Raw genomic sequence first — 27,913 nt, forward strand, 5'->3', positions numbered from 1 at the left:
ACGATGACGACAGAACAGAGGTGCCTTCCTTTATCACTCCTGCATACACACGTGCGCACATGCACACACACACACGTGCACATGTGCGCATGAACCCCCCCCACATACACCCCCCCCACTCCCACTCCCTCTCTCTGCACCCCTCTCTCAGCCTTGGCTCCCCCCACCCACGCTGGCACCTGCCTGGCAGCTTCCCACCCACCCCCCCAGCCCTCAGGAGGCCAGGTCCCAGGGCCTGGGGCAGGGCACACCTGGAACAGGTTGATGCTGTTCTCCCGGAAATGGAGCAGGAGGGGGGTGGGGTCACTGGGGCAGGCAGGTTCCCTGGAAGCCTACATCCCTGTCTCCTCAGAGACATAAAGCAGCCTCTCCTGGCAAGGGACAGTCACTGTCTCAACCTACAGACCAAGCGAACCCCAGGCTCTCACCCCAGACCCAGCTGCCAACAGGACCCAGCACTGCTCCCTGGTAAGAACTTGATGGCAGCAAAGGAGGCAGGGGGTGTTCTGGGGATATTGGGAGATGGTTGGACCAGAAGGGTGCAGGACTCCCCTAGAGGTGGGTGGGGTGGGTATCCTGACAGACCTTGAAGAGGGACGGGAGAGGTGGCCCTGTGAGCACCTCTCTGGTGAGGAGAAGACTGCAGTCACCTGAGCCCTTCCGAGGTGCACCCAGCTTTCCCATCCTGGCCCTCCCAGGAATGAGGGATGAGAAAAGCACGTTGGAGCTGGCAGAATGGCCTCACACATCTGTGCCTGTGCCTCCTGCTTCCCTGCTGCTGTGAAGTACCCACAGGGGAGGCGAGGCGCTTCCAGACCAGCTGGTGTGTCCTCTTCCACCAACGGGGATAATCTGGGTGTGCCAGCTGGCCACCCAGCCAGAACACCTGCACTTGAACTTCAAAGACAGTGACTTAAGGTGATGAACCTCAGGCTCTCGCAGGCCCCACGTTCTCCAGGGCCTTCTCACCCAGCATATGTCTCCCGGGGCCGCATTCATTCATTCATTCTGTCCACACACATTTGCCAAGCCCCAACTCTGCACAAGGCACTGTGTTTGGTGCCGATGCTGTTGCAGAGGCGACTAGGATCCATTCCCTGCACTCTGGGAAGTCAGTTGAGGAGGCAAGAGAGTCAGGTGAACAGACTATAACAATGAAGTTGCAGATGTTTCAGAAGGGGCCGTACAAAGTGCTTTGGGAACACAGGTGAGGTCACCAGCTGCCTGAAGGAGTGAGGGAAGGGATCTTGAAGTGATGACCTGAATAGGGATTCTTAAGATTGTGAAGGGGGTGCTGTAAGCAAAGGAAAAGAGCATGGAAATGCCTGGATCTATGGGGCAGTGCCTAGAGGGAGCCGGGCACAAGGGCAGTGCAGGGTACAGGGAGGTGTGCCCCCACCCAAAGAAAGGGCACCTGGGCAGGTGAACAGCTCTGTCTCCCCAGCCCTCGGCCCCAGTGGGAGCTGCTTCACTTCTTTGACATCCCCAGGTCCTGGCTATTGCTGTTCTCTGGGGAAAGAGGACCTTTACTTCCATTGCTAACGTAATGCTCCAGCTGGGCTCCTTGTCCCTGAAGACAATGGCAAAGAGAATGGAGTGAGAAGCGCTCCAGACACAGAGGGGGAGGGCTGGCTCCTCTAGCCAGCCGCGTGGCTCTGGGCAGCTGTTCTCAAGACTCCTTTGGCTCTTTCCAGCTCTGATATTCGAGAATCCAGGCACCTTTAAGAGCTTCCCCTGCCCCAGAGCCAGGGGACCCTCTCTGCAGGGGCCTTACCATGCCCTGGTCTCCTCCACAGCCACCTTGACACTCTCCCATCTCCCTGTCCCACAGAGACAATGACCATGTTCGAAAGCGTCACCCGGGCCCTGGCCAGACAGCTAAACCCTCGAGGGGACCTGACACCCCTCGACAGCCTCATTGACTTCAAGCGTTTCCATCCCTTCTGCCTGGTGCTGAGGAAGAGGAAGAGCACGCTGTTCTGGGGGGCCCGCTATGTGCGCACTGACTACACCCTCCTGGACGTGCTTGAGCCTGGAAGTTCACCTTCAGGTCAGCCTCAGGCCTGTGGCTGGCTACTGAGGGGTACAAAGGGATGGGCACCCGGCCTGGTTAGGAGTCACCTAGCCCAAAGCTCTCACAAGGAGCTGAGGAGGTGGGGGGAGAGGGATGCTTCTCAGCCAGCCCCTTTCAACTTCTCCCTCCCGCAGATCCAACAGACACTGGGAACTTTGGCTTTAAGAATATGCTGGACGCCCGAGTGGAGGGAGAGGTGGATGTGCCGAAGACAGTGAAGGTGAAGGGGACTGCAGGGCTCTCCCAGAACAGCACCCTGGAGGTCCAGACGCTCAGCGTGGCTCCCAAGGCCCTGGAGACCTTGCACGAGGAGAGGTGAGAGTGGGCAAGGCTGAGGGGCTGCCAGGATGGGGTGGTGCATGGAATGGGTGCTTTGGGCCCTGACTTGAAAAGTGGGGCCCTCACACGGACCTTCGCCCATGTGGTCACCACAGGGGAGCTCTCGAAGATGACCAGCCATTTCCTAACTACTCCTCCCTGTCCTGCCACCTCCAGTACCACCTCCTCATGATCACACACATAGGGATGCATGTGTTCACATTAACTTGCTACGTGACCTTGGAAAAGTCACTCTTCTCAGGACCTCACTTTTCTTTCCTGCAAAGTGAGGGGGTTGGATGATAATCTCTAAGGTTCCTTCCAACTCTAAGACTATGAAATACACTAGAAAGGGGAGGGGCTGGTCTTAGCTCCCTACTGAGGCTTGAGCACGGGGTCATGCTCCATAAATGAAGCCTCCCTCCTGGCCCCAATACACACACCAGGCACGCCCTCGGGAATGCTGCCCCAGCAGCACCAGGGGTGTGGCAGAGGTGATGTTGATGCTGGGCACCATGGATGTTTGGCTTGACAGGGGAACTGACTTTTAAGTAGTTAAGTAGTGGTTGAAAGAAGGTGGCAGGAAGGAGGGGCTAGGGTGCTTGGGAAGTCATCCAGTAAATATTTAAATCGTTCTCATTGCATGTAAAGTGTCCTGTGGGTGCTGGGATGTACCTAGAGCATCTTTACCCGGGAACTTTGTGATCTAGGAGTGTGAAAAAAAATGTAAGAAGGTGGCAGGAAGGAGGGGCTAGGGTGCTTGGGAAGTCATCCAGTAAATATTTAAATCGCTCTCATTGCATGTAAAGTGTCCTGTGGGTGCTGGGATGTACCTAGAGCATCTTTACCCGGGAACTTTGTGATCTAGGAGTGTGAAAAAAAATGTGCAACAGTAACTATAACCCAAGGCAAGAAGTGGCAAGTGCCGTAAGAATAGTTCAGCTGAGTCTTGTGGTGGGTCAGAAAGACGTCTGGCTGGGGAGATAGGGAAAGACCTCACAGAGGTGGCAGCTCATGATCGAGGCCTTGAAAGAAGAGTAGAAATTGGACATGCAGGGCTGGGAGAAGAGCATCACCAAGGCACACAGGTGGGAAATCTCAAAACCGATAGGTACCCTGAGGAGCTGGCTTGGCAGGAGCAGGAGAGGTGAGTGGGACAGGTGGGAGATGGAGGCTGGACCCAGATCCTGGAGGAGCCGGGCGCCAGGTCCAGGGGATTGAACTATTCTGGGGGCACCAGGGAGACCCTGGCAATGCTTGGAGGGTCTTGTGACTAATCTGGCCAGATGGAGGAAGTACGTCAGACAGAGGAAGAGGGACAGGGGTTTGAAGCAGGCAGACCGGGGAAGGACACTGTCCCACTATCCCATCGGAGATTAAAATGAGGACCTGAACTGGGAAAGGGCAGTCAGGATGGAGAGGAAGGCACGCGCACAGGCCTGCAGCGAAGGCAGCTGACTGTGGGGTGAAGGGGAAGGCTTTTTGGAAGATGACCCAGATTTGACCCATGTTGTGACATTACAGGACATTACAGGTGACAAACAGGAAGACAGAGGTTAGAGGTGGGTGGATTTGGAGAGAAAGATTGTGAGTTCCTTTTGGAGGTTTTGAGTGTGTGGCTCTGCTGAGACATCAGCTGAGAACATTCAAGAGGTAATTGGAAATAAGGGCCTAGAGCTCAGGAGAGGGGTCAAGGTGAAGATGTGTCTGTGGTGGGTAACAAGACAAAGATTAAAACTGTAGGAATGGGGGAGGCTGTTGGAGGGAGTTTAGAGATCGGAGGAGTCAGAACAGAATCTTAGAGAATACAAAATTTTAGGAAACCAAATAAATAGGAAAATTGGATGCGGAGAGAATGGATAAGATTTGGAAGACAGAAGTAGAACCAGGGTGGTGCATGTGATCGGAAGCCGAGAGAAAACAGACTCTCATGGAGGGCTTGGACGGCAGGGTCCAGTGTCGTGCAGAGTTAGGGAAGGTCGCTGCGTTTGACGGTAGGAGGTCATTGTGATTTCATTGAGTAGTGAAAAGAGAAGCCAAATTATAATGAACGTAGGAGTGGGCAGGGAGGCAGTAGCCAGTGGGTAGGGGCGTGTCTCTTGATATATTTGCCAGTGAAGTGAAGAAAATAAATAGGGTGCTAATTTGAGGGAGGAGGAGATCAAAGAGAGTGCATTTCTTAGGATCAGGGACATGTTTATAGACAGAAGCCAAAGGAAGCAGCAAGTGGAGAGGAGGACCTGGTGTTAATGCAAGAGAGAGGATAGCAGGTGGAGAGAAAGGTCCCAGAAGAGACGAACAGGGAGGGAAGGAAGGAGAATCTACACCTGGGCTGAAGGAAAAGGGGGCAAGGAGGCGGGCATGAGGCCCTGTTCCAGGCCAGGTGCTGTGATACCCAGGTCATCTCTCAGCAGCCCTGGAGGTAGGTGTCCTTATCTTCATTTTACAGATGACACAGCTAAGACTCAGAGAAGCTGCCCTGCTGGAAAGCAGGAGGTGTGGGTTTCAACCAGAGCCCTCGCCCCTTCCCCGACACCACAATGTCTCTCTCCTAGGAGAGAAGCAGAGGAGGGCACGGCCCAGGCACGGAGAAGCTCTGAACAGTTCCCTTACGTTTCTCCCACCACAGGAAGCTGGCAGCAGATCACCCTTTCCTGAAGGAAATGCGAGATCGAGGAGAGAACTTGTACGTGGTGATGGAGGTGGTGGAGACCGTGCAGGAGGTCACTCTGGAGAGAGCTGGCAAGGCTGATGGCTGCTTCTCCCTGCCCTTCTTCGCTCCACTGGGGCTACAGGTTTGGTTCACACACACTGCCACACACACTCACACGCACTCACACACACGTACATTCAGCCCCTTCTCGGGGGCTTCACTAACTTTGCCTGGTCAATGTCCACCCAGGGTACTGAAAAGGACCCACTCCTCCTCCCCGCTCTGCAAGATCCAGACCCCAGCTGGCCAGACACAATCCCCCTCTCTGGTCAGTGGCACCCAGTGTAGGCAGATCCCTCTGCCAGATGCCACAGGGAATTATTGGGGAAGGAGAAACTCACACTCATGGCTTTTCCCTCATGGCGCCCTCAATCTGAAGAGGAGGCGTTCTTGCCCTCAGAGAGTTCTCAGGCTCATAGAGGAGACACATAGGTTAAAGCCCAGAGAATAGAGGCTTGGAAAATTTGATGGAAAAAAGTAATGCTCTACATACCTATATCTATTGAGCATAAATATTCAAGGGATGATTTGGAATTTGGAGCTGGGAATAGGGATTAGTCACAGAAGTCTTCCTGAATGAGGTGAGCATGGGACAGATGGCAAGGAGGAAAAAGGAACCAGGGCCTGGGTGGCATCTCTAAGATGGGACAGGGTGATGCATAGCCAGATGATGGAGCAGGTCTGCCCAGTTCCTTTCATGTGTCTGGATCAGAAAGTCTTCCTGAATGAGGTGAGCATGGGACAGATGGCAAGGAGGAAAAAGGAACCAGGGCCTCTCTAAGATGGGACAGGGTGATGCATAGCCAGATGATGGAGCAGGTCTGCCCAGTTCCTTTCATGTGTCTGGATCAGGAAGAGAGATACAGATGGTTAGAGATATCAGCAGAATGAGATGACAGAGACCAGACCTGGTGGACAGATGACCACAGATACCACTGAAGGGTTCCCAACCTCGTGTCTCCCCAAAGGCTCTCAGGCCGGGCCCCCCACCTGCCCCACCCCCACTCCCAATGTCTCACACTCAGGCTCTGTGCAGATCCACAAATCCTCATTGTCTAATCCTAGGGATCCGTAAACCACAAGGAGGCTGTAACCATCCCCAAGGGCTGCGTCCTGGCCTTTCGAGTCAGACAGCTGATGGTCAAAGGCAAAGACGAGTGGGGTGAGCACAGACCACATGTTCTCCCCCAAGACGAGAATCACTGGCACCAAGACTGAAGTGTCCTGGTCCCCCTCTCATGGTGATGTCGGGAATGACTGAAGGAGTGTATTGTACTGTGGCCCATCTGCCAGGGACAGAGCCACAGGGGCCACTCTGGAGAGAGGGGTAAAGGGGCCCCTGAGTTCTGTGCATCTCCTGGATGCTAGGCTCTGTGGTCGTTGGGGAAGGGGGCATGAAAGTGAACAAGCACAGCTTCTAGTCTCGAGAAGTCTACGGAAATGAGGAAACAGACACCAGTGCTAGAATGCAGGGTAGAAAACAGCATTGACACAGGAGAGAATTTGCAGAAAAAGAAAAGATGACCTTCAGCAATGCAGGTTGAACAGAGAATTGCATGAGGCATTTGAGGGACAAGGTCCTAGCCCTTAGCATACCCTTGGGGCTTGAGACTGGAGAAGGAAAGGTGGGACAGATACTAAGTGTCCTCCCGCTCTCCATCTCCTGCCCCTTACAGACATTCCACATATCTACAATGACAACATGCAAACCTTCCCTCCTGGAGGTAAGTGACATTGTTTACTGGCTCCCCACCTGTTCTGCCCTACGCCTGACATTATCTGCTAAAATCCTCCTCCCTCTAATAGCACAGACCACAATCCCCCAAGGAGCCCCTGCTTTTGCTTCCCAAGTCCCCAAGAATCTGTATCCTCAACTTCAGGGAAGACAGAGGCATATAAATACCGCCCAAGAGAGATGGAGAAACAGAAAGATGGAGACCAGAAGGCACAACAGGAAGCAGAAATAAGACTTGGAGACACTGTGTGTTCCCAAATTGTGGGGGTGGATGAGCTAACATAATCTCCACGTGTTTTTATAATGATCACTGATAAAGCTGCCTTGACAACTGCTTTAGATAAAAGGCAAAAATAGGTTTTATGCTGACAGATGTGCATTGTTTCTGTCTTCAGAAAAGCCAGGAGAGGAGAAGTTCATCCGTAAGTATTTATCCTTTTCTTCTCTTCTCCATGGGACTGACAGGGAACATAGCAGAGCAGGTCTCAGCAAACAGCTGTCCCTGAAACGTGGCAGAAATTCCAACTGCTTGGGGAAAAGCAGTGGAAGGGGGAAGTCTCTGGACAAGATGCCCAGGTAGTCTGATGCCTCAGACTTTTGTCCTCAAGGGCCTTGTGGCTGTAACTTACACATGCCCCTGCAACTCTGCTGCCCCGCAACCAGAGCTGCTGATCACAGCGATGCCAACTCAATCCGAGTGTCCCTGTTCACGCTGCTTTAGCTTTTCTTCTGACCCATTCCTGCCTCTCAGGAATGCAGCAAGAGTATCCTAAAGATAGCTGGGATCTCCCAGGAAAAGGACATGTTTCCTAGTCCTCATCAGTGTCTCGTCCCCTGCGTATGGCTGCCGTTCTGAAGGATCACGTTCTTACAAGTTTTTTCTTTTTTCTTATTTTCTCAGTTTTCCAGGCATCTGATGTTGGTAAGGAACTTTGTGAGTTTCTCCTAAGACTTTGGTATGAAGGTGTCAGGAGAAACATTAGGGTAGAGGGAGGAAAGGCAAGAGCGGAGTCCCAGGTCCTGGGAATTGGAGCCGCTTCCAGGGAGCCACTCTCCAAAGCAGCTGGACATATTCCAAGGATGCCAGAGGACCCCCAGAGGTCCAGGTTATGGCTCGAGCTACCCCTGATCCACCCACATCCCTGGATACGGACCCACGGCTCTCTGTAGTAACCTCACTTGGCCTTTGCTCAGTGACCTAAGTCATTTTTCTTTGTCAACTAACTCATGAGAATGGGAAACAGACTTTCTCAACTTTTAGCTGGAGAACAGGAAGTCAATTGTGTACTGATATGGGATGAGGCCCAGGATCTCACAGAAAATTAACTGTTGAGTGAGATGATAATATGGCTCCTGGCCCACCTCCCCTTCCCGGTCAAGGCTGGTGAATAACTTCCTAACCGCTGTCCTCGGTGAAAAGAGGCCAGGCTCAAGCTGGGAGCAGGGCATGGGGACCCGAGGAGGACTGAAGGAAGGGGCCCTGCAGGGAGAATCCTGAGGGAACAGGGAGGGCTGTTTGCTGCACTTACTGTCCGCACAGGGGAAGTACATGAGGACTTCCAGACACTAAAAGAAGAGGTTCAAAGAGAGACTCAAGAAGTGGCAAAGCTGAGCCAAGTAGGGCAAAGTTCCCTGCTCAGCTCCCTCAGCAAACTTCTAGGCAAGAAACAGGAGCTACAAGACCTTGAGCTCGCGGTGAGGCCCTGCTGGAAGGATGGCATATGTGGGGGAAGTAGGGTTTTGGTGGGCGGTGGAGGGGAGGTATTACAGCTGGTGGGGGAGCTGACAGTGGCTAAGAGTGGCCAGTGGCCAGGGGAATCGACGGTGGATACCTTTCCCAAGGCTGGCCAAGTGCCCCCAGTCTGCGGGCAACTGCTCCCTTTGTCCCCTGGAAAAGGACAAACACAGATTCCCCCAAGGCACATGCTCCCTCTGATGGGCAGAGGGTAGGAAGCAGGTCAGAAGGGCCTTCTGTTGGAAGGGGGCTGGAACCTTTCTTTTCCAGAGTCTAGAACTCAGGGACCAAGGAACCCAGGAGTCCAACAGTTTTCAGGAATTGATACCTCAAAAAAGAAATGCAAAAAGGGAAGAGAGTTAAAATGAGTTATGGATTATTACGTGCCAGGCACCATGTTGGCCTTTTTTCCACATTATCTTAAATAGTCACCCATCTTTCCTGACAGCTTGAAGGAGCTCTAGACAAGGGACATGAAGTGACCCTGGAGGCACTCCCAAAAGATGTCCTACTATCAAAGGAGGCTATGGGTGCCATCCTGTATTTCCTCGGAGCCCTAACAGGTAAGTGGGAAATAAGTCCTCATGTATAGGCCTTTTCATTGATAGGAATGAATCACTTGAATGAATTCTCAAATAAACGAATGAATAAATGCCAGGTAAATTATCCCACAGTTAAGTAGTTTATATCAACTTTTTCAAAAACCGGTTTCATTCCTAAGCATTCCAGTCCTCATGTATAGGCCTTTTCATTGATAGGAATGAATCACTTGAATGAATTCTCAAATAAATGAATGAATAAATGCCAGGTAAATTATCCCACAGTTAAGTAGTTTATATCAACTTTTTCAAAAACCGGTTTCATTCCTAAGCATTCACTTTGCCACTTTGGATAGTCTGAGAAGATAGCCTAGTCTTGATAGTGGAGGTTGGAAATAACCCTAGTTTTATCTGCTGCATATTTAAAATTTCTACATACAGCTAAGCTCATCACTTCTATAGTGATACCTGTCAGCTTTAATTTCAGAGTAACATCTTCTGATCTTGCCCCTAAATTTTCTTCTTCCCTCTGCATGAAACATTCCTGCACCAAAAAGTAACTCGCTGATCCTTCATGTGTAAGCTGAGATGTTTGTTGCCTTAAGAAGCCTGCCCTCAAATACCAAGACCAAAGTAGACCCCCCAACTATGGCTCCCTTAACACCGCGTATTGTGGGGTTTTTTTTGTTTTGTTTTGTTTTTTAAGATGACCGGTAAGGGGATCTTAACCCTTGACTTGGTGTTGTCAGCACCACGCTCTCCCAAATGAGCCACAGGCCAGCCCTCACGTATAGTAATTACATGTAACTTTGTCTTCTCTGCAAGACTCAAGTTCCTTGAGTGAGAGGAGTACAATTTTTACCTAACACCCAGCAAATGTGCCTGGCATAGAACAGGCATTCAACCAGGAGGGAAGGAAGGAAGGAAGGAAAGAACGGGAGGAGGGAGGGGGCAGGGAGGCAAGGCAGGCTGGCTGAAATTCTGGAAGTGCACCTGTTTGGAGTCTGTAGTCTCCTTCACACCAGCAACACACATCTCTTTCTCTGCTCCAGAGCTAAGTGAAGCCCAGCAGAAGCTGCTGATAAAATCCATGGAGAAAAAGATCCTACCGGTGCAGCTAAAGCTGGTGAGATGATGGGGCAGATGATGGGGAAAGTTTGGGAGGGAGGAGCTAGAACCAATAGAAAGATGGAGATTTAGCCTAATGATAGAACCGTCCTAGATGCCCCATTCTCATCGCACTTATTTCTCTCCATGTTTCTCCTTTTTTGTTATTTCACAAGAGGAAGGAGAGTAAGTTTCTGGGTAATGAGATCTGGGTTTATCAGCCTGATCTTGGGAGAAGAGACAGAAAACTCTGGCTTTACTTATTCCCAGACAAGTGATGTAAGCAAATCTTTTAATGTCTCTGAGTCTGTCTCAATTTATTTTGGGGCCAAAAATAAACATCCTGCCTACTGTATAGAGCCATTAAAAGGCCCACATGGAATTGTAATGTAATGTAAGGTAAGGTAAGGAGTTATAATAAGAGAATGTAGCTTTCTTTGTGATTTTTATGAGTTAGGAGAGAGGAAGAGAGGTTTCCAGTTTCTTCTTTTCATGTTGTCTTGGTTCCTTCCAGGTGGAGAGCACAATGGAACAGAATTTCCTCCAGGATAAAGAGGGTGTTTTCCCCCTGCGACCCGAGCTGCTCTCCTCCCTTGGAGAAGAGGAACTGACCTTCACGGAGGCCCTAGTGGGGCTGAGTGGCCTGGAAGTGCAAAGATCAGGACCCCAATACATGTGGGACCCAGACACCCTCCCCCGCCTCTGTGCCCTCTACGCTGGCCTCTCCCTCCTCCAGCTACTGACCAAGGCCTCCTAACCTGCCTTTTCCATCTGCTTCCTGCTTCCCTAATGACTTCCCAATCTCATTGTACACCCAAGGGCATTTCACAGCCACCAGGCTAAGGATAACTGAAATCCTATCTGAAATGCAGTCACCCACAATAACCAATTCCCACCTGTCCAACCATGTATCTCTCCCTGCCCCTCGCTCTGCAACCCGCTAAGCCTGTCTGCTGATGCTTAAATACATTACAAGTAGAAGTACTCTACTTTTAAAATTATAAGCCATTTCAGCAAAACCAAAAAAAAAAAAAGACTAATTTCTTATCCTAATCCCTCTCAATTGTACTTCCAAAAAACAAGCTTTACTGGAATTAATGGAAAATATCATGTCAATCTTAGGATGAGATGTCTTTTGGTGTTTTCTTAATGTGTGTCAGAAAAAAACAGACATTATCGTACTACATATAGATCATATGGACATGAATGCTACTTAGACTGTCCTCAGGCCAGCTGGAAAATGCTCAGAGAACGATGGGGAGTGTAGAATGTAGAGTCCGGATTCTAAATTAAGAAGGTCATCAAGCAGCTTGTCTTCAAAGAAGAGCATTTGGGGTCCTCTAGGCCCAGGTTGAGGAATTAGGGCAGGGAAAGATCTAGAGATATGTGGTGCAAGCCCCAAACAAAATTAGACAACTTTTAACTTTGTTGAATAGAAAATGAACATGGGTCTTTAAAAAAAAAAAAAATGGGACCCAAGTATAAGACTGACCCAAATTTTTAAAAAATCAGTTATATTATCTTCTTTCACTTTTCTATCTTCTGCCCTCAGTTCAGGGTGGTTGTGGGAGGAAGTTGTGTGGGTAGCTTGGCATAGGGACCTGCTAATATGCAGTCTCACCGACCTGATGGATTTTTCTCCTTCTCCTCTGCCTGAAGCTGGCTGGGTTTGAACACCTTTCACCAATCTCTTTTAAGGTAGTTTTATGGGTGGAATAATTTCTCCAAGGCTTTGGTCCCAGGAGTCAGACTCTCCCCCCTTCTCAGCCACCCCCTGCCCAGGCTAGCTCCCTCACTCACCGAGAATTCATGGCCAAGTGCCGAAAGCTTTGTGTCAAGCCATCCTCCCCCCTCCTGGGCTTCTTCCAAGGCCTCCCTGTATTGCTCATGGACATACTAGGTTATTATCTGCTGACTCGATGGTTTTTCCCTTGTGATGTAAACTTAATAGAGACATGAGCTAACATTTTAACTATGCAGAAGGGTGACTTCTTTGATTGTAAGAGTGAAGAACAAAGCTCGTCTCCTTTATCGCTCTCGCCCACCTTTCGTTCCAGATGTGATGTTATGAAGAAGAGGCTGTAGTGAGTTTATTCCAGTGATGAGTTGATAGTCCTGTTTATCCATCCCCCAGCCCTGGGGGTGAGAGGACAGTTAGGGAGGAATTGGTCAAGGCATGTTCCCCAAAGGTGGAGCACACATTTCTCCATTTAGCAAGTGGCTGTTTAATGCAAGGAACCACTTGCTGCAACAGTACAAAAAGGAGGTCACAAGCGATATGTAGGAGATCCTTTTATACACAGATATGAAGGAGGATATGGTCAGAACATATTCTCTGTCCTCTAGGTCTTTACACAGGGCTAGGTTATTTTATAGGATCCGCCCACGGTCTAAAACTCAGAACTTCCTTCTATGGATGAGACAAACTTTCCAAGATAGGGAGGAAGTTTTTGTTTTGCATCTTAAGCAATTGGGACCTGTATTTTGTTCCTGGCTTCACCTGTCCTGCAGAATCACTGCGGGAGTCCTTGTCCACGGTCCTTCCCCTTAGGTACACCGTTGCTGTTCACCGTTTCACAGCAGGACCTGTCTGGATGCCTGAAGGCCCGCTCACCCAGCCCCCTGAGGCCTCTGGCAACAGGCGCCTCCACCCTCTTTCCTCTGCTCTCTCAATACACCGCGGCCAGAGCCGAGTGTCCCGTCACCTGCACCGTCTCACTCCCCGTGGACTATGTATGAGCCGAGTCTCTCACACGCACCACGTGCTAGCCCTGGGCCGCACACAGGGCGGACCCCCACCCTCTTATTAAACGGGAGTGATGTCGCACCAGTGCACCCTCCCCCGTCCGCGCCCGCAGGCCGCAGAGATTTTACGTCTTGTCTTCAGCACTAAACTAAACTCCGACAGGACGTCCAGATCCCCCAGGATTCTTTCTACTCTCCAGTTCCGTTTAGTTTAGACCCAACAGTCTAGCTCCACGCCCCACCCTCGCAGCCTTCTTTTCTCCTCTCGCGCCGGACGCACCGGGCAGCCGCTGAGCACCCGCCAGGCGGACCGCCGGGGGACACATTAAGGCGACCCCGGCCGGGGACCAATTAAGAGCGCTAGGGTGCAAAGCCCGCCCGGCAACTCGCGACGTCATCTTGCCCTGCGCTCGGATAGGTCCTACCCGCTCCACGCCGGTGGGGATGCTCAGAGTCCCGAGGAGACCTCTCGTGGACACCCACAGAAATGCACTCGAGAGGGACCTGATCAGCCCGCTGACGTCCTCCGCAGAGAACGCCACAAACCTCCACAGGCTCCTCCCCTCTCTTTCCTCGAAGATCCTCCTCCATCCTGCGCGTCGGCTGTTGATATCTTTCTCCTGTAACTCGGCCATCGACCCGCCGCGCCTGGCATTTCCCAGAAGGCCCAGCGCCGGGAAGGGGTTTGCAGCTGCTCCGTCATCGTGCGGCCCGACGCGAGCCGCTCTCGCGTGCAGGCCCGTCTCGGTTCCTGGTCCGTGGCACGAGGGTTCACGCGAGGTCCCGGCCTCCGTCCCCGGACTAGGCCGCGACCCCGGGCGCCATGAAGCAGGAGGGCTCGGCGCGGCGCCGCGGCGCGGACAAGGCGAAGCCACCGCCTGGCGGAGACGAACAAGAACCACCACCGCCCCCGGCTCCCCAGGATGTGGAGATGAAAGAAGAGGCGACAGCGGGTGGCGGGTCAACGGGGGAGGCAGACGGCAAGGCGACGGCAGCGGCGGCTGAGCACTCCCAGCGAGAAGTGGACACCGTCACCTTGGAGGGTACGAGAGATCACGGGTGACAGTGACTCTGGTGATCCGGCTTCTCCCTGAGACCCCATCCTCAGCCTCCACTACCCCTGGTTCCTTGGGGGTCACCCTCAAGTGCCTGCCCCCACTGTCCTGACACTCCCGATCCCAGCCTCAATGACTGAACCTTCTCTTCATGCTGGGGACTACCCCCCTCACATCCCCCAGCCCCCCACCTGGGGTTGCATCTAGGTCTAGGTCTCACTGGGTCTGGGGACTCTCTCTTCTAAGTCCTCCCCTCTCCATTTACATCCCACCCAGCTGATTCTAGCTCCCCCAATATATGATTGATCCTCCTAGAAACCAGTGTTCGTATTTATGTGTGTAAATTGGGCCGGGACGACACAGGACATTGATCCCTGAGTTTTAAGAAGGTGCAGAAGGTTTCTGTTGTCCTAGCCGCCTTTGCAGACCCCCCTAAAAGAACCATTTCTAACTAGTATCTTACTTCCTTCCTTCTCTAGTTGAAGTGCCCAGGCGGTCCCGTCGCTCTTCTCACCCTTCAGGTTCTTACTCGCATTCTGTTTCTAAAGGGTTTAAACACATGCACACTGTCAGCTGCTCAGGGGTCGTCCTTATCTGAGTTCATAATACTCACTTTGGGGCTAAATTCCTGTATATCATTACCCTCGTTTCTTTTCTTCTAGGTTTCTGTTCCCAGTGCCCTATAGTCCTCTTGTTCCTCCAAGTTTACGTTTTCCCACTGAGAGCTTCTTGTTCACGTTTAGAGTGGGTAGTCAGAGCTTCCCACTGTGATCCTGGTGCTATTTTCCTGGTTCTGGATCCAGCGGGACCAAACAACTTACTGGGTTTTCTTTTTATTTAACATGAGAAACTAGCTCAAAAACATTGAAATAAGCAGAGTTTTGCTCCTGGATAATGCTTTTGAGGATATGATGTTGTTGACTGCATCAGCTCCTACTGTAAATTGAGCTCCTACTGTAAATCTAATAGAGATTCTTTTACCTAAAATAAAATAGCCAGTGGCAGAGGTGCCACTCAGCATTACCTACCAGGTATGTTTATTACAAACACTCCATTTTCTTGTTGTAATTCATGTTCATTGTAGAAATTTTGGAAAGTATAAGTCTAAAGTAGGGGGGGAAAGACCAACCATGGTTAACATTTTTCCCTATGAAGTTTTGAGTTGCTCTCCTATAACTGAGAGCAAGTTATATATGCCATTTGAATCAAGGTGTAACTCAATACAGATAATTTTATATTTTGTGTTTTCATTTCACATATCCATAAACATAATCAAGATTTATTTATTATTTTATTTTGTTTTGTTTTTGCTTTTATTTTTTAATTTTTTAAAATTTATCAATATACAATCAATGTAGTGGATTTTCATGTCCCTTTACCAAGCATAATCAAGATTTAATTCCAGAAACATTTATTGAATACCTTATAGCGTGGTTAAGGCTCCCTTGACCCACCAGACGCCAAAAAAAAAAAAAAGTACAAGCCCTGGAATTAGTTTCCTCATCTGTATAAATGATAGTAATAGTATCTACTTTATTGGGTTGTTGTGAACATTAAAATGCTTAGAACTGTGCCTAGCACGTGGCAGACACACAGTAAACCTTCCACAAATATCTGGTTATTATTATATCATTAATGTGGCCCAGGCACCCTGTGCTAAGTGCTGGATATACAAAGGTGACTGAGAACCAATTGATTGCATTCCCTTATTGCTGGACATTTAAACTGTTTCTAATTTTTTGCTCTTATAAATAGCTTTGCAACAATCATCTTTGTGCCCAAGTTTTTTAATCTGCATATACAATTCAGTATAGATCCCAGTCAAAGGTCAAAAAGGGTGCACATTTTTAAGATTTTTGATAGATATTGTTCAGAAAAACTGTACTGATTTACATTATACCAGCAGAAATATCCTTTTCACTGTACTCTATGTTATAATTTTTTAATTGTTGCTATTTGGTAGTTTAAAAATGTTTTCATTTACAATTATTCAAATACTAGTGAAATATATTTTTTGTTTGCTGGCTCTTTATCTTTTCTCTTTTGTGTAGGTCGGTTTGTGTCCATTTTTATTTTGGAATTGTAGCAATATAGTTTCTCTTAACCATTTATACAAGCTCTTTGTAGAATAAAACAACGAATTTTTTTTTTTTTTTTTAAGTGGAAGGGCTTAGCTCACTTTGTCAGATAAGTTCTCTCCTACCTAAAAGAAATCAGAGACGTTGACAATCTCAGATTCAATAATGGTAAAACTGTATCAGGGTAAGTTTAGGAAACACCACCTTACAACGATGGTGCTTAAGAACAAATGCAGAACTTTACAACTAGTAAATAGCCATGTCACAAACCTAAATGAGAACTCAACTGACACCTACAGGGGAGAAAAAAGGAAAAGAAAGGCTATGTGGGAGCATTTATTCTACCTCTTGACTCACTATATAAATTAGATCTAGGTAGAGCACAAGAGCTCGTGTTGGAATAAAACCCTCCTGAGTGCAAATGCTGAAGTCTGAATTTTAAAATTTTGAGAAAAAGGTGAATTCAGTATGGAGGAAACTTGGCAAAGTGTCTTACTTGGACTACAATTTACATGTATCCACAGCATGCTCATGTATCTTCTTGACATACAAAGCAGGCTGTACACTTCCAGTTAAACATGCTATTAAGTGGAAAGGCTTAGCTCACTTTGTCAGATAAGTTCTCTCCTCCCTAAAAGAAATCAGGGAAGTTGGGAATCTCAAATTCAACAATGAATCTTCGAGGCTGGCCAGTTTGCTTAGCTGGTTAGAGCACTGTGTAGATAATACCAAGGTCATGGGTTCAGATCCTCCTACCTGCCAGCTGCCAAATATAATTAATTAATTAATTGAGAATTTTTGGTCACATATGCTGCAAGTATTTTTCTTTTCTTTACACAGTTATTCAGAAAGTTTTCCTATGAAGTCATGTTCATCAGCCTTGTGTGTGTGTGACTTGTCCCATTGTTTACATTTAGAAAGTCTTTTCCTTTTTTTTTTTTTTCCTTTTTGTCTTTTTTCGTGACCGGCAATGGGATCGCAACCATCGGTGTCGCTCCCGCACCGCACTCAACCAGTGAGCGGACCGGTCTCTATGTGGGATACGAATCCTCGACGGGAGCACCACCCTCTACCGAGAGCACCACCGGGCCAGCCCAGAAAGTCTTTTCCTATTTTGAGATATGATAAATCTCCATGTGTTTCTTGTTTTTCCTTTTCTTCCTGTTACCATCTACCCCATCCCCTCTCCCAGCTATATTTTTCCTTGTCTCTTCATTTGTCTTAAAATCAAAGGGCAAAAAAGGTGATTGGCCACATTCTTACCCCTTCGTAAGAGGCTCCCTAGAACTGCTTGCCTGGAGTAGTGGGGGAGTAGGAGGAGTTGGAAGTAACATTTTTTTCTCCTCTGGTTCTCTACAGACATCAAAGAGCACGTGAAACAGCTGGAGAAGGCCGTTTCGGGCAAGGAGCCGAGATTCGTGCTGAGGGCCCTGCGAATGCTACCTTCCACGTCACGGCGCCTCAACCACTATGTTTTGTATAAGGCTGTGCATGGCTTCTTCACCTCAAATAATGCCACTCGAGACTTCTTGCTATCCTTCCTGGAAGAGGTGAGTGGGCTAGGCCATCTTAAAGGGTGCAGGCTTGGCCTCAGACCTTCAGGATGTAATTGCCTCCCATCCTGAAGACCTGCCTGTCTTATCAGCTGCTATAGCATGAGGAGTGAAGCCAGAGCAGCCCATGTTAATACCCATTTGCCCAGTAACACGGGAACTATCCTTCTGCCCTGCCTGTCATTCTTCCAAGTCAGGGAATTAGACATACCCTCTCCTCCAGCTGGTTGACATCTCTGTTGTCCTAGGAGAAGATGCCGCTACCTCTTTGCCTCCAAAGCTTCACCATAAAGAAAGTGTAGAACAGTGGGTAAGAACACAGGCTTTGGAGGTAGAGTTGAATTTGAATCCAAATTCTACCAGTTCGTGCCTGTGGGACTCGGGCAAGTCACTTAACCTCCTGGTGGCTCATTTTTGTCATTTGTTAAATGTGATGACTAGGGCCGGCCCATGGCTCACTTGGGAGAGTGCGGTGCTGATAACACCAGGGCCCCGGGTTCGGATCCCACATGGGGATGGCCGGTTCGCTCACTGGCTGAGCGTGGTGCTGACAACACCAAGTCAAGAGTTAAGATCCCCTTACTGGTCATCTTTAAAAAAAATAATAAATCGGGCCAGCCCGGTGGCGCACTGCGATAGTGCGCCGCTTGGGAAGCGCGGCGGCGCTCCCGCCGAGGGTTCGGATCCCACATACAGACTGGTTCCCGCTCACTGACTGAGCGAGGCGCAGGGGCAACACCGAGGGTTGCGGTCCCGTTGCCGGTCCTGGTCCGGTACGGGGGCGACACTGAGGGTTGCGATCCGTTGCCGGACACAGAAAAAGACAAAAAAACAAAATAATAATAATAATAATAATAAATAAAAATAAATAAATGTGATGACTAGATTGGGGGAAAGGAAGAGTGTATACCAAACTCTTACAGCAGGGCCTATCACCTAATGAATGCTGATGAAATCAGTTTAATGCCAGTTTCCATGCCAGGAGAGACCTCTCCTTCTCCTTTGTAGCTGTAAAATCCCCCTCATCATTGACAGCACAGTCCAGGTCTCAGCCATTCCAAACCTCATTGACTTTCCAGCTGCCTGCAACTCCCTGAAGTCCTATGTAGTCCCTGTTCCATAGATGTGAAAACTCAGAAAATCTCTGGAGGTAGAACAGTGAAGAGTTGTCTGAGAAAGGGGAAAAACGTGACCTCCCCCAATCCTACCTGGAATGTTTTCTAACCTTCACATCCCTGAATTCACCAAACATGATTATTTTTGAGACTATTATGCATTATTTCTTCCAGTTTCAGTGACTAGATCTGAAAATAAGTACTGTGTGTATGTCAGTTTCCCTCAAATTTCCTTTGTTCCCGCAAAAAACAGTTTTTTGCTCTTATCATTCCTGATTTCATTTCTAGAATTATGTCACTTCATTGAACCCTGTCTGATAGGATTTGCAGTGGTTGCAGGTGCGGCGGTTTAATCTCTCTGCTTAGATCGTAGGCTCTTTGAGAGTTTCTTCCATTATCATTTGTCCCCATTATATTCTGTAAAGTAGTCAGTCACACTCCTGCAGTACTTTATTGTATGTCATTGTATTGCCAGCCTCCTTGACTTCCTTGGGAAAGAGACTATGTCATCTTTATTTTTGTATCCCCAGCACCTAGCAAGATCATGGCACATAGTGGACAATAAATATACGTTGAGATACGCAGTGGGTGCTCAGTTAATTCTTGGTTGGTTGACCTGACGGAGCTTTTCCATGGTAATTCCTGTCCTCCCCTAGCCCATGGACACAGAAGCCGATTTACAGTTCCGTCCCCGGACAGGAAAAGCTGCGTCGGCGCCGCTCCTGCCTGAGGTGGAAGCCTACCTCCAGCTCCTCACGGTCATCTTCCTGATGAACAGCAAGCGCTACAGAGAGGTATCCAGGACGCAGGGAGAGCGATGAAGGACTGCTTGGGGTCGATGGGGGAGATTGTCCAGAGTGAGGAAGTGGAGATAATCACTGGGTTCTCAAGAACATCCCCCAGACGATGCACTTGACCCCACATCCAGGGAGGCCCCCTCAGCTCCTGCTCTGGGCACCCAGGGAAAGGGCTGGCAGTGGTCGTTCTGTACCTGTCTGGGGTACGATAACTGTCTGGGTAGTGGATTCTTTTGGGACATTCATGACATACTTAACCAAAAATTTTCCAGTATATTTATTTTTAAAATATCAGTGTATAAGTGAACCTGCACAGTTCAAACCTGCGTCATTCAAGGGTTTGCTGTCTTCACAAAGTTGTTTAACTGTCGCCACTAATTCCAGAACATTTCCACCACTCAAAGAAGTGCCGCACCTATTAGTGGTCACTCCCCATTCTCCCTTCAACCCAAGCCCCTGGCAACTACTAATCTGCCTCTGTCTCTATAGAGGCTTTGCCTGTTCTGGACATTTCATATAAATGGGATTATACAATATCCCAAAGCCTTTTGTGTTGGCTTCTTTCACTTAGCATAATGTTTTTAAGATCCATCCATGTTATAGCAGGTATCAGTGCTTTATTCCTTTTTGTGGCTGAGTAATATTCCGTTGTATGGATATGCCAAATTTTGTTTTCCTGTTCATCAGCTGATGAACACTTGGGTGGTTTCCGCTTTCTGGTTATTATGAATAATGTGTTACGAACATTTGTTATAAGTTTTTGTGTGAACTTATGGTACCCATTCTCTCATATAGGTTGGTGTATAACCTAGGAGGGGAATTGCTGGCTCATATGATAACTTAATGTTTAACCTTTTGAGGAACTGCCACTTGATTCTCTTTTGGCTTCCTCCCTAGGCACAGAAAATCTCTGATGACCTGATGCAGAAGATCAGTACTCAGAACCGCCGGGCCCTAGATCTTGTGGCTGCAAAGTGTTATTATTATCACGCCCGGGTCTATGAGTTCTTGGACAAGCTGGATGTGGTGCGCAGGTACAGGCGGCCAAGGGTCTCACTTGGGGCCCTTGGGGTCAGAGACTTGCCCAGTCACTACCACAGGGTTGAGGACTTGCAGAGGGCGATGAGCTGATAGATGTAAAGTGCCCAGCAAGAAATGGGGCAGTGCTTACCGTGCCCTGAGCCAAGTGAGGGGTCTGGGACAGACCGATTCTAGATGAAAAAATGATAACCACTGTGCTGGTTCAGAACTGTCCCCAGGCTCTTCCCTTCACCCCACATCAAGGGAGGATTGAGTGGGGTTAGGGATGGAGGGGCAGGCTGGAAAACATTTTACTCCTCTGCTCAAAACCTGCAGTGGCTCCCCATTTCCCTCAAGGAAAAGCCAAAGTCCTCAGCCATAGGTTATAAGGCCCGACAGACATGTCTGCCCCTTACGACCTGCTCTGACTTGCTCCTCTCAGCCCTGCGGGCCTCCTGCTCTTCCTTGGACGTGCTGGGCACACTCTCCCTCAGAGCCTTTGTACTGGCTCTCCCTTCTGCTGAGAACACTCTTCTGCCTACCTCCTTCAGGCTTTTGTTTATTTGTTACCTTCTCAGTGAGTCCTGCAATAAGCAAACTATTTAAAATCATAACCCCATCCTCCTCGTCCCCTGCGTCCCCGCTGCACTTAACCGTGATTCTTCCTAGCCCTCACCACATTGGTCAGGCTACGGAAAATCTTACCGTGATCATCGTCTGTCTCCCCCACTAGCAAGTAAGTTCCCTGAGAGCGGGTTTTGTCATTTTTGTGCACCTAGAATAGTGCTTCACACCGTAGACAGTCAGTCGTAGGTGGATATTCAGTGAGTAACAAGAAAAGCACTTTGTATCACACGTCAAAGGCAGTTCACAGAGTTGTTACCTTTCTTGAAGCTTCTTGCATGCTCGGCTCCGGACAGCCACCCTTCGGCACGACGCAGACGGTCAGGCCACCCTGCTGAACCTCCTGCTGCGGAACTACCTACACTACAGCCTGTATGACCAGGCAGAGAAGCTGGTGTCCAAGTCCGTGTTCCCTGAGCAGGCCAACAACAACGAGTGGGCAAGGTACCTCTACTACACAGGTGAGCAGAAGGGCCCAGCCACAGAGCAGGAGGTGTCTCTGGCTCACTTGGTGCAAGTTTTCTAAGGGGTGATGCGTCGGAGGCCCATCCGGCACTCTGGTCTGCCAGGGGGTGGATGGCGCCACTCTCTGGATCCACTCTCCTTTTCCTCCACGCCCAGGGCGAATCAAAGCCATCCAGCTGGAGTACTCAGAGGCCCGGAGAACCATGACCAATGCCCTTCGCAAGGCCCCTCAGCACACAGCGGTCGGCTTCAAACAGACGGTGAGCCCAGATCACCATCGTCCACTTGCCTCTTGCTCACCCCATAGCACTGCAGTTCTGCAGTTCAGTTTCCCGTGTGGAAGGGTCCAGGGGAGGCGTGCTTAATCTTCATTATCCAAAAGGTTGCTTCCCGTGATGGGTGGTAGGTGTCATTTTTCAGAGCATATTAAGCAGACACTGCACCTTTGACAGTTTATTCAGAAGATTCTCCTTGGGCGATGGGTTTAGGATATTCCTGATTCCCCAGCACTCCTGACAGTCATTCCAGGCATGGGCCTGGCTTGTGTAGATGTACTCCAGACCCTCACCTGGTCCCTCACATACCCATTTGGGAACAGTGTTGTCTGTAGCCAAGAAACCCCAAAAATCTCCATAAGGCTGAGTGGCTCAAGTAGAGATAAACCTAGACCACCTAAGAGCTGCCAGTCACCAAGGCTTTTTTGGATCATTGGCCTTGGTATTAGGCACCTTGAGGGTTATGAAAGAAGGATAAGAAATGGTATTTCTTAGAGACAGTATTTCGAAGAGATAGATAAAGAATGTTGATAAAGACTCAGAAAGGCTTGAGGGCCTGTGTAAGTCACAGAGCCCCGTAGTCAGAATTCGGACCCCGTGTTCCCAGCTGCAAACCTCTGCTCCTGCCTTTATATGACATCCACCTCTGCGTGCCCTGGATAGGGAACAGGATGAAAACATGCAGTGATTAGGTCAGTGTACTGCGAGATTCACTTTGTTTCTGTTCACAAGGTCAGAGAAAGGCAGGTTTGTTTTTGGTCAGATAGTTAAAGAAATCTTAAAGAAAAAGCTAAAATTTAAGCTGGTTTTTGAAAGAAGAGTAGAATTTTCACAGAAAGGAAGGGCGTTTTAGACACATGGGGAATATGAGCAACATGTTAGATTGCTTACAATATAGAACACACTAAAGTTTCTTTTAAAAATCACTAAAATTGTAGATAGTTAACATAGAATGTGTCATATCAGGGAAGAAGCTTTGTGGGGTAAAGCGGTGCTTTCAAACGAGATTTTGTTGTGGCTGTATAAGGTGTCAGAGTTTTCTGTCGTGGAGCCAGCTGGTGGGAGGAGAGGCTGGAGTGAGGTCTGTGGCCAGTGCACAGTTGGCGAGGGAGCCCTGGGAAGGTGGAAAGTGGGAACAAATGCGTGTTTGGGAGAGGGCCCGTGACCAGCCTCTCCAGGCCTTCCTCCCTCTGCCCCCCACCCCGTGCTGCCCGCTTACTGAGTGAGCATGCGTGTCACCTGAGTGTCATGTTAAGCTACGGAGGCTGAGTCTGTGAGTCTGCGTTTCTCTCAGGCGCCCGCCCTCTGCCCCCCACCCCGTGCTGCCCGCTTACTGAGTGAGCATGCGTGTCACCTGAGTGTCGTGTTAAGCTACGGAGGCTGAGTCTGTGAGTCTGCGTTTCTCTCAGGCGCCCGGTGATGCGGTGCTGCTGGTGCAGGGACCACACTGTGCGTAGGGAGGCCGGGGGCCTTCCGCTTCAGAGGAGACGACGGCCGCCCAGCACTCATGACTGCAGCTGCCTTCTCTCCACCTTACACCTGAGTGTCTCTCTCTCTCCATTCTCCGCGTTTTCACTTCAAGCTAGCTTCTCTACCCGTGTTCTGTGTCTCATTCCTTCCTATCTCTTCCAAGGCCTGGCTTGGCCCACCAGCTATTTGCTAAAGGGTCTCCAGGCAGAAAGTTCCCCCATCCCTGCTTCTTCCCCTCCCAAGCAGCCATTCCATCTTTCTCCAAGCTCCCTCACCAGCAGTCCACTGGCCAAACACCTCACTCCAGTGTTCTCTTTCTCTGGTCTTTCTCCCACCTCAGCAGAACACTTTAAAGTTTATCTGTCCGTAGTAAAATCCACACTCTCTCCTTGGGCAATGTTGTTTGCTTTTATAGCTTCAGCCCTCACCTCCGTGATGCTTCAGCACAGCAATCACTGCTTGTGTTACTTTGCTTGGGCTGCCATAACAAGGCACCACAGACTTGGTGGCTTTAACAACAGAAGTTTATTTCGTGACAGTTCTGGAGAGCAGTCCGGGTTCCAGGTGGTGGCACAGTCGATTTCTTCTGAGGGCCTCTCTGCTTGCAGATGGCTGTCTTCTTCCAGCACCTTCGCATGGTCTTCCCTCTGTGTGTCTGTGTCCTGCTTCCTCCTATGAAGACCCCAGTCGTACTGGCTTAGGGCCCCCCCATATGTCCTCATTTTACCTTGGTTACCTCTGTAAAGGCCTTATCTCCAAGTACAGTCATATTCTGAGGTACTGGGGGTCGGGCTTCAACATAGGAATTTGGGAGGGTAGGGGGACACAGTTCAACCATAACCCTAGCTCTGACCCCTCTCGTGAACACCAGACCTACAGGTCCAGATCCCCCACCTCTATACAGATACCCCCTGACTCCTCGAATTCAGCTTGTCCCAGACAAACCCCTCTTAGCCCCTTAACATTCCTTCCCCTGCTTTCCAGAGCCGGATGGGAGCCTTGGGGTCATCTCTAACAACCCCACACTCCTCCTTCCCCATCAATAAGTTGTCTGTTCATTTGTCTCCATGTCTTTTGTATTTGCCCACTCTTTGATATCGCCCTTGTTCAAGCCACTAATATTTCTGGACCTTCTGACTGGTCCTGATCTTCACCTCCCCCAACCCAGCTGAATTGCTAATACCTAACTAAGAAGGGTCCCAGGCCTGGCTCTCCCTTGCCCGGAAAGCTTCCCTTACTCCTTGTTGCCTGTCCAGCAGGATCAGCAGTCTTGTGAGGACGACAGGCCAGGTTTATTGTTGTTATTACTGTGCCCATTCTAGGGATGAGGAAACTAAGGACTCAATTGCTCAGCGTTTCCTTGCATTCTGTCTGCACACTCAGCTGTTGAGCCTGGCACTGGGAGTGGCACGTTCCCAGACTGTGGTCCCAACCATATCTCCCTGGAGAGCCCCTTGTGTGCCCTCCAGTGTGTCCCCACTTTCCTGCTTTTTTAATCTGTTCCCTTGACTGGAACATCTCCTTTCTTTTTCTGCTTTGTGAGGATCCTTAAGGCACTTATTAAATTCTGCCATTTCCTTGGATTTCCCATCATACATGGATTACTCCAAGGGACAGAGCAACCTCGTGGTATATGTGGAGGGTGAAGAGTCTTTGCCCAGACGTGGGCATGATCATACGCCACCCATTTTAACCCTTCACCTCTCCTGTAACACTTGCTGTGATTTAACTATCTCTGTTCCTGTTCCTCCTGTTTGGTAGGACATTGTCCCCTCTCCTGCAGTTTCCTTGCACGGTGCTGAATCGGTGGGCACTATTCAGAAATACTTGATGGTTTTATGGAGGAGGAAGGCCTGGCTTTCCAGCCAGCCTTCACGTCCATGCACTCTGCTCATTCACTGAGGTTCTGCCAGGCCCTTCCTGTGCTGCTGCCTCCGCCCGGGTGACTAGTTTTATGCGGTGCTCACCTCTCTCCTCCAGGATCGACCCCCTTCCCTGATCAGCATCTTTGGCCGACTCACATTCCATTCCCTAGACCTCTGGGCCCTGCTCCCTGCCATTTCTGAGCTACAGAACCTGCCCGTCTGGCCTCTTTAGAGCATGGCCATTTCAGAGCAGTGGTTGGTCAGAAGAAATTAAGCTGAGGGCTTGGTGCGGCCAAAGGGTCAGGTGTTCCCAGTGCCTGACTCCAAAGCAGAGCTTCAATTCTGTGCCTGGCACAGGCTCTCGGGCTTTTCCCCTCTCTGTGGACCTAACCACAGTGCTACCTTTCCCTGTTTCCCAGTATGTGTGACTGAAGTGAAGCCCCACTTCATTTTCTTCTTCCACCAGTGGGGCTCCCTGCTCAGCGTGTCCTGTGTCACCCTCTGTCCAGGTGCACAAGCTTCTTATTGTGGTGGAGCTGTTGCTGGGGGAGATCCCAGACCGGCTGCAGTTCCGACAGCCCTCCCTCAAGCGCTCGCTCACGCCCTACTTCCTTCTGACCCAAGGTGAGACGGGTTCCCCAGAGCCTACCAGTCCTCTTCCAGTGTGGCCTCTGGTGCGTGAGCCCGTTTGCGTCATCTAATCCACTCCTGTCCACCCTGCAGCTGTCAGGACAGGAAACCTAGCCAAGTTCAACCAGGTCCTCGATCAGTTTGGGGAGAAGTTTCAGGCAGATGGAACCTACACCCTAATTATCCGACTGCGACACAACGTGATCAAGACAGGTGTGGATCAGGGTCAGAGGGGCTACTGGAGGAGCAGGACGCAGACTAGGCTTCTCCAAGGGACGGAGCCAACCTTGTGGGTGTACACGGGTGGGTGAAGGGTCTGTGCCCACCCTGCCCACTCCACTGCTCCTTCCTCTCCCAGGTGTACGCATGATCAGCCTCTCCTATTCCCGAATCTCCCTGGCTGACATCGCTCAGAAGCTGCAGCTGGATAGCCCAGAAGATGCAGAATTCATTGTTGCCAAGGTGGGGCTGGCTCAGGAACCACAGTGGCCCAGACTGTCACCTTCCTGCCTATTTCAGGGGTGGGCATGAGAGGAGATTGGCCACAGGGGAATAGATGAAGCAGTGGCGTAGTCTTTTAAGGAAGGGCCAGTTGTTCGCCAGGAAGCCTGGAGTTGCCAGAGACATGGAGTGTGCATGTGCATGTGGCAGTGTAAGGAGGACAAAGGGATGAAGGGGACAGGGCACTCTCGGACATCGAAGCTGGGTTTTGTATGCCTTTCCTCCCTTTGGGGGCTTGCAGGCCATCCGCGATGGCGTCATTGAGGCCAGCATCAACCACGAGAAGGGTTATGTCCAGTCCAAGGAGATGATCGACATCTATTCCACCCGAGAGCCCCAGCTGGCCTTCCACCAGCGCATCTCCTTCTGCCTAGATATCCACAACATGTCGGTCAAGGTGAGGGGCCCTGGGCTGCAGGGCCACGCTTGGCAGCAGTACGCCCCTCCCTCCGTACCCGTGGTTTCCCCAGAGAAGATCGGCTTGGTTTGTAGCCCCATTCCCAGCCCATCTCTGTAACAACAGAGTGGGGGGGTCCAGAGGGGAGAGGGGACTTTGCCAGGGTTCCACAGCCAATTGCTTGTGGAACTGCAGTACCTTCTCGTTGCTTTTAAAGGATGTCATCCCCAGGGACGGCCAGACAGGGATTCAGAGGGCAGAGTTCTAGATTTGGTTTCAAATTTGAGTCAGTAATTTTTCTGAACCTCTGTTTCTCCATATCTGTGAAGCTGATAGTCAGGTATAGGTTAAGCGTCCCTAATTCGAAAATCCCAAATGCAAATGCTCCAAACTCCAAAACTTGTTGAGTGCTGAAGTGGTGCCACAGGTGGAGTAGTTCACACCTGCCCGCGTGTGACAGGCCACAGTCAACACATAAGCACCCAACACAGTATATTTATCATCTCCAGTGCCGCGTGTGACAGGCCACAGTCAACACATAAGCACCCAACACAGTATATTTATCATCTCCAGGGGAAAGAATACCCTCCAAGCCCCCTTCAGCCACAATATACAAGGGCCTTCAAAAAGTTCATGGAAAGATTTGTATTTTAATTCTGTTTTTCCACAAAGTTTTTGAAGAACCCTTGTATCTTTTCCACTCCTGTCCAGATGCTCCCACACAAGCAGGCCCACAAGGGTAACATGCAAATATTCCCAAATGCGAAAAAATCCAAAATCCGAAACACTTCTGGTCCCGATCATTTTCAATAAGGGATACTCAACCTGTATTACCTCCCTTGCCCGCTTCACAGGGTTGATAAAATTAAACGAAGTCACAGTGCTAAGGCACTTAGTGAAGTCTGAATTGTATAAACCGTAGGGCTACTATTTGGCTGCCGTAGTTTTTCGTGGTCTCCTCTCAGGAAACCAGGGATTTTGCTTCCTTGTTTAAAATCTGGCAAAGCTGTACTCAGCACGACCCACAAGATCCTTGGCGGTCTGCTCCCTGTGTCTCACCTCACCTCCCCCACCCCCCACCCCAACCCCCAACCCCCAACTA

The 27,913-nt window shown here is 49.7% G+C and overlaps 2 protein-coding genes across 3 annotated transcripts in view; both read left to right on the plus strand.

Moving 5' to 3' along the window:
- Positions 1 to 400: 400 nt before the first annotated feature.
- On the plus strand, positions 401 to 11,151 carry GSDMA (gasdermin A). Its single transcript, XM_008582015.1, has 12 exons — positions 401 to 468; positions 1,832 to 2,050; positions 2,209 to 2,389; positions 5,022 to 5,187; positions 6,171 to 6,267; positions 6,782 to 6,829; positions 7,236 to 7,262; positions 7,742 to 7,762; positions 8,381 to 8,535; positions 9,024 to 9,138; positions 10,167 to 10,240; positions 10,736 to 11,151. Exons 2-12 carry the CDS (start codon positions 1,837 to 1,839, stop codon positions 10,976 to 10,978), a joined length of 1,341 nt encoding a protein of 446 aa, XP_008580237.1. The 5' UTR covers positions 401 to 468; positions 1,832 to 1,836; the 3' UTR covers positions 10,979 to 11,151.
- Positions 11,152 to 13,614: 2,463 nt separating this feature from the next.
- The window catches only part of PSMD3 (proteasome (prosome, macropain) 26S subunit, non-ATPase, 3), a 16,472-nt gene continuing 2,173 nt past the window's right edge, over positions 13,615 to 27,913 (plus strand). For both annotated transcript variants that reach the window (XR_551169.1, XM_008582016.1), the window contains exons 1-10: positions 13,615 to 14,009; positions 17,459 to 17,649; positions 19,424 to 19,561; positions 20,462 to 20,598; positions 21,479 to 21,669; positions 21,830 to 21,933; positions 25,793 to 25,907; positions 26,007 to 26,126; positions 26,272 to 26,375; positions 26,656 to 26,811. Coding sequence is in view for 1 of the 2 variants with exons in the window: in XM_008582016.1 (XP_008580238.1) it covers positions 13,790 to 14,009; positions 17,459 to 17,649; positions 19,424 to 19,561; positions 20,462 to 20,598; positions 21,479 to 21,669; positions 21,830 to 21,933; positions 25,793 to 25,907; positions 26,007 to 26,126; positions 26,272 to 26,375; positions 26,656 to 26,811 (1,476 nt within the window). In the remaining variant the exon portion in view is untranslated. The remainder of the gene's footprint in view (positions 14,010 to 17,458; positions 17,650 to 19,423; positions 19,562 to 20,461; positions 20,599 to 21,478; positions 21,670 to 21,829; positions 21,934 to 25,792; positions 25,908 to 26,006; positions 26,127 to 26,271; positions 26,376 to 26,655; positions 26,812 to 27,913) is intronic.

This window comes from Galeopterus variegatus, unplaced genomic scaffold, assembly GCF_000696425.1.
Source record: "Galeopterus variegatus unplaced genomic scaffold, G_variegatus-3.0.2 Scaffold2504, whole genome shotgun sequence".
Lineage (NCBI taxonomy): Eukaryota > Metazoa > Chordata > Mammalia > Dermoptera > Cynocephalidae > Galeopterus > Galeopterus variegatus.